At 39.5% G+C, this 6,136-nt stretch overlaps 1 protein-coding gene across 3 annotated transcripts in view; it reads right to left on the minus strand.

The window, feature by feature from the left end:
* Positions 1-3,795, minus strand: part of wwp2 (WW domain containing E3 ubiquitin protein ligase 2) — a 55,602-nt gene extending 51,807 nt beyond the window's left edge. For 2 of the 3 annotated variants that reach the window (XM_054619726.1, XM_054619724.1), the window contains exons 1-2: positions 2,683-3,188; positions 2,452-2,533 (exon numbers count right to left, since the gene is read on the minus strand). In XM_054619726.1, coding sequence (XP_054475701.1) covers positions 2,452-2,533; positions 2,683-2,736 — 136 coding nt within the window. In that variant the 5' untranslated portion in view covers positions 2,737-3,188. Of the gene's footprint in view, positions 1-2,451; positions 2,534-2,682; positions 3,189-3,732 lie in introns of those variants that run through there. The other variant, XM_054619725.1, reaches the window with a different exon arrangement.
* Between the last annotated feature and the right edge of the window lie 2,341 nt (positions 3,796-6,136).

Here is a 6,136-nt window from a genome sequence, read left to right on the forward strand (position 1 = left end):
TGCGTCTGATGAGGATGAGAGGCTGATGAATGAATGATGACAGAGAGAGAGCCCTCTGTCTGTACAACCCTCTGTCACAAAGGAGACATAAGCAGATCCCTGAGGAGGAGGAAGTGAGAGGAGGTGGGAGGGGTCCAGATAAGGTGAGGACTGAGAGACAGCAGTGGGAGGCCCTCTGACCCTCTAGGGGGGTCTGGGGGCATGCATCCCTTTAGGAAAATGTTGTGCATTTTAAAGTTAAATGCATCAATCTAGTGCACTTTGAGAGCAAAATGAAGCTGCTATATCTATAAAGAACAGTTCTGTTCCCCAGCAGTAGTGGAATGTAACTAAATCCATTTAGTTAACTCGACTACTGTGCTTAAGTACAATTTTGAGGTAGCGGTACTTTACTTTAGTGTTTAGATTTTATATAACTTTCTTATTCTATCCAATACGTCACAGAGCGAAATATTGTACTTTTAACTTACTTACATTTATTTGACAATATCAGTTAGTTAATAGGCCACTTTACAGATTCAGATTCGATGACGTAGCAAAAAAGTAGCACTCTCAAAGTTCGGTAAAAGAACGGGGTCCGGGTTTCAAGACGGGTCCACTGGATTGCCAGCATATCGTGTACAGAGGACAGTTTCTCCTCACAGTCAAACAACTTAACTTGCTTCATCAATGTTTCTATACAGCTTCCTTTGCGCACACGAGAGAACGCACCAGCACACATGCAGCGTTGTCTGGTTCTGGTTCTGGCTGTAGTAGCATATCTAAAATATTCATAATGCAACAAATATAAAAACTTTTATTTAGAAGCGGTTGCCATTGATTTTGTAAATTTCTCTAGAAAGACAATAGAAAGTTCCCCAGAGCTGAAGGTAACCGTCACATGATAAAAGTCTGTGTGTTCAGAACTACAAGCGACCCCTTTCACATAAAGGTACGATCCACTGTTTATGTAAAATACTGATTATAGCTGCTTTAATTATTAATATAATTATTTTTTATGACATTTTGTCTGATCATATGATCAGATGATTAGTCTCTTGACCTGTTTGACTTCTTTTTATCAGTTACCTAAACCATCACAATCCAAAATGTTTCTTTAAAACAGCAGAATGAGTCATTGATGAGTAGTTGATGTTCACTTCATTGAAACAACATGCCCTTGTAATAGTTTCACCATTGACAATTCGAAATCACATTGTACTACAAGTGCATAATACTATTAGCAGTCTACATAATATTATTGTCAAGATTACATTTCATAATGATTATTTCGGACGGGGGTGCGTGGTTGCCTGTTGTGCTTGTATTTTTATTTACTGTTATGATGGATGGAGAAGAGAGGTAATATCATTAGAGTTGGTCCGATACCAGTACCAGAAATGCCTCTGATACAGCTTAAAATGCTGGATTGGTTATTGGGTATTGGTCTGTGCACCAATCAGATGTCACGTTATCAACATTTATCAGCTCAGTTACGCTACATAGAAACAACAACAGCAACGCGTGTCCTTCACTCCCTGATCCGTACATCCCTCTTGATCACTACTGCACATGTACAAACTAGTACTACACACCTGTGGTTAAAAAAAACTTGTTAACCCAAATTTTTCCCGATAATGCTTTATTGTGAACAACAAATTGGCAGGAGGATGGCCAGTTAGCTGATAGCAGCTTGCGGGCAGCACAGTCCTGGTCGGCTAAATAACCGAGCTAACACCTTACGTTAATGGAGGTTATATTGAGTTACATTATGAAGTTAGTTAAAATGATTGTTGGGTGAAAGTCAATTATAACTCTCATGATGTATTCAAATGTTATCTTGTAAACTGTATGTTTTTGGAGAGAAACTTGAACAAATCCAGTTGTTTGAGAGAGATGTTTTAACAGCAACATAAAATAGATATTAGAGAGGGAATTATGACTTCGTAACACTAGCTCTAAGTAGCTTATAATACTTAAATAAAAAATATAATCATGTTTTTCCTAATCATTTGAGTTGTGTGGTTTTTTCCCCCAATAACCTCTATAGATGATTATAAAAAAGTAAAAGGATAATGTAAACTTTTGACAGTTCACACTGACTGGTGGAAATTAGTATTTAGGACCCCACTGGTATCGGATCAACACTCCGTATCGGCCGATAAGCAGCGGCATAACAGTTAGGAAGGAAATAATTGTTTTGGAACATCTATACTTCTGACCAACAGTAATGAAAGAGGAATATGGTATGGTGAGTTACATCAATCCATTATTTTTAAAAAGGGAGTAGCTAAAATTGAGAAAAAGGTTTCATTAGTTAGTGCGCCATACAGAAAGGGTATCTTAATGGTATGATGGATGGACAAGACAGGTGACATCATTCTGTCACATGTGCAGAGCTCGGTCTTCATTATTTGTTTCAGTATGTCCCAGTTAGTCACTGAGATGACAAAAAAATAAACAGATCATTACCTTTCAAGATCAGCTGAGACTTCTCAGTGGTCTGGGAACCGCCAGGTCTGCTCACGCTGGCAGCTGCCATGACCTCACAGCTCTGAAACACAGCCACACAATGTTACAACGTACTGTCGCTTCACTGCAACATTACAACAACGTATATTACAGGTAGATTTAGGATGAAGGCAGAAATGTGTTCGTGTGCATCAGAGTGCCAAGGCTTTCATTAAACCCTATCAACATCACCTTGAGCAAAGTCAGAGATGTAGCCTGCTGGACTGGATGCAAAGAGGACTGCATATGCAAGAACGCAGCAAAACTGAACTCTAGTCTGGAGCTGAGGTAAATATTGCCCTTTACTTTGTATATTAAGAATAGACCCTAACCACAATACTGGTTCTCATCATGTTATCGGTGTAACGTCACTCGCTGCCCCACCAAGGTGACTGCTGCTCTCAGCATCTCTGAGACCAGACGAAACCCAGTGATGCATGGTCAGATGTGACCTGGCCGTAAGAAAAAGCAAACTATAAAAGGTGCTGTATTAACCAAATGACCACCTCGAGTTCCGTCTCGTGGATACAAACAATCAGATCGAAGGAATCACAACAAAAGCGCATAGCATCTAACGTCAACCTAGTGAGACCAGCTGACCGGCTACGCAGCGTTAGTTAAATCCGCTACCCCGCTCGTGGATGCTGGCTAAACTTCATACAGACTAGTAAATAAACAACTGTCCCGGCTAAACAGATTTCATTGTCCCCGGATTTAAATACCCTTGGCTGCTGCGCACACAACACAAACACGGAAGATGATCAGGGCATTTCTATGCATCACTGTCAAGCGCGCAGGGAAAACACTGACTTCCGGTCATCGTTTTCCAAACTAAAACTTAGCCAGCAAACTGTATTACGTTGCAGAGGGTTATGACCAACAAAACGCGTGTAAGAGACCACACACTTAATTAGGAGGCGAGTATTTACTGAAAAGAGTGGCATAAAGTATCCCACGCCAATGTTGTTTACCAGACAAAAGAGGTTTTCCAACCACTGTGGCATTTGTTTTGAAGGGGAAGTCGCGCATGTTCCTTCTTATTCTGGTTACCTTCACCCAGAAGAAGCTAACTGTTAGCGAGCGAGCTTCGTAGTGGGATTTTACAAAAAGACATGTCGCTAAACCCTGTTCTAATTAGCTGACAACAAGTAAAACTGCATTTATAGTAACGTGGTTCATATCAGAACACGTTATATGTTTAAAAACAGTCTCGAATTAGGTTTAAATGTATTCTTCCCCTACCTTTCTCAGCTGTGCTCCGCTGCTGTTGCTAGTGAACTTTCATTTCCGCCTCAGTGACAATATCACGTGACCCATGGTGTGTTTTTTCATTGCACAAAGGACTGTGGGTCATAAATAATGGAAAACATCACTTTATTTATTTCAAATTACAGTTAAGCTTCTATTGATGGAGATCAAATAGAATATAGAGCAACAATTTTTAAGTAATTTATTATATTATAGTAATTCCAAAAATAATAAAGCAATGAATGAAACATAGAATAAATAGGTATTAAAAGAGAAGGTCAAATATGAATACAAAAATGACCAAGGCACTATAGCAAATTGGTTCAAGTCAGCTCCTATGATCAACCCAAATAGAAACATATGTAATGATAAGCTCCAAAATTTGTTTTTTTATACTTGAGTAAAGCAGAATAAGCTGAGGGTTTGGCTTTTGAGGTCCGATATTCACTCTCCTCTTAGCTCTGTTTTGGTCTCCGTCTCCGAAATTTTTTTTCTCTTTAGCTGCTACATGCTCCACTATGTTAGCTATAGTCGCTAACTGTGTCTGTCTGCTGTTTGGTGCTGGGCAGGTATTGGGGTTTATCTGACTGTTATCTTTTGCTGTTGATGGATTTTACACATGATTTCACTTACAAACTATACCATTTTCACAAGTTAAGTGTTTATTAACTCAATAGATTAGATGACATTGAGCTTTTGGTTAATTTTCTAATTTCCTTACTTTAAGAGTCTTTGTTATGGACATACAGCGGGTAAAATAAGGATTGAACACGTCACCAATTTTCTCAGTAAATATATTTCTAAAGGTTCTGTGTGGCCTGTATGTGGCCTGTATGCACGCTCACCACGCAAGACTCCATTGCTGAAGAAAAAGCATGTTTAAAGTTTGCTGCACAACATTTAGACAAGCCTGTGAAATACTGGGAGAATATAGTCTGGTCAGATGAGACCAAAGTTGAACTCTTTGGATGCCATAATACACTCCATGTTTGGAGATCAAATGGCACTGCACATCACCCCAAAAACACCATACCAACAGTGAAGTTTGGAGGTGGGAACATCATGGTGTGGGGCTGTTTTTCAGCATACGGCACTCGCAAACTTCATATAATTGAAGGAAGGATGAATGGAAAAATGTACCGAGACATTCTTGATAAAAATCTGCTGCCATCTACCAGGATGGTGAAGATGAAACGAGGGTGGACATTTCAGCAAGACAATGATCCCAAACACACAGCCAAGGAAACTCTCAATTGGTTTCAGAGAAAGAAAATAAAGCTGCTAGAATGGCCCAGCCAATCACCTGACTTGAATCCAATAGAAAATCTATGGAAAGAACTAAAGATCAGAGTTCATAGACGAGGCCCACGGAACCTTCAAGATGTGAAGACTGTTTGTGTGGAAGAATGGGCCAAAATCACACCTGAGCAATGCATGCGACTAGTTTCTCCATACAGGAGGCGTCTTGAAGCTGTCATTACCAACAAAGGCTTTTGTACCAAGTATTAAATACATTTCAGTAAGCGTGTTCAATACTTTTTCCCTGTGTCATTCCATTTTATTACACATAACTTAATTTCTGAACTTATTTGTTTTGTTTTCTTTGTATGTATGGTTTACTTGGGTTGTTACTGGGGAAAATTTCATGTCAATAGCACCTTTAGAAATATATTTACTGAGAAAAATGGTGACGTGTTCAATACTTATTTTACCCGCTGTACCTTGGCCTAAGGTTGCCATCAGCGTAGCAACCACTTTTAAAAGACACATGTCAAGCTTGGGGATTTAGGAGGTGTTTGGAAAGAGTGAAATAGGGAGAACTTGTTGGGTGTGAAAGTTTATTTAACCCCATGTTCAGGGGTAGATTTGTAGTTTTAAAGTTAAAGTTGACATGCCTGGGCACCAGATAAAAAATATTTTTAATAGATGGGCAAAAGTACATAGTCTATGTGAAGACAGAAAGCTCATGTTTAACGAGCTGTAAGAGGCAAAGAATATGTAATCAGTCAGCTTATCTCTTATGGCTAAAAAATATATTATATTTTAGGAGTGTAGTGGTGGAGTAGGTCGGTGAGGTAGGAGGGTGCATGGTATGGAGGGCTTTGTGATTGAGGAGAATGACTTTGAATTGGATCCGTTGTGGGACAAAGAGCAAGTGGAGGTTCTGGGGACAGGGTTGATGTCATCACTGGATCAGGAATGGGTAAGCAGAGAAGCAGAGTTCTGGATGTAGTGGAGTTTGTTAAGAACTTTGGATCATGTGCCATGAAGCAAAGACTGAGAGCGATGGCCGGAGACAAACTATGTTTTTAAGGTGAAAATTGGCAGAACTGGTCATTTGATTGACGTGGTATTCAAAAGAGAGGCTTCTGTCAAAAATAACTCAGAGATTGCGGAT

Source organism: Anoplopoma fimbria, chromosome 19 (assembly GCF_027596085.1).
Source record: "Anoplopoma fimbria isolate UVic2021 breed Golden Eagle Sablefish chromosome 19, Afim_UVic_2022, whole genome shotgun sequence".
NCBI classification, from domain to species: domain Eukaryota; kingdom Metazoa; phylum Chordata; class Actinopteri; order Perciformes; family Anoplopomatidae; genus Anoplopoma; species Anoplopoma fimbria.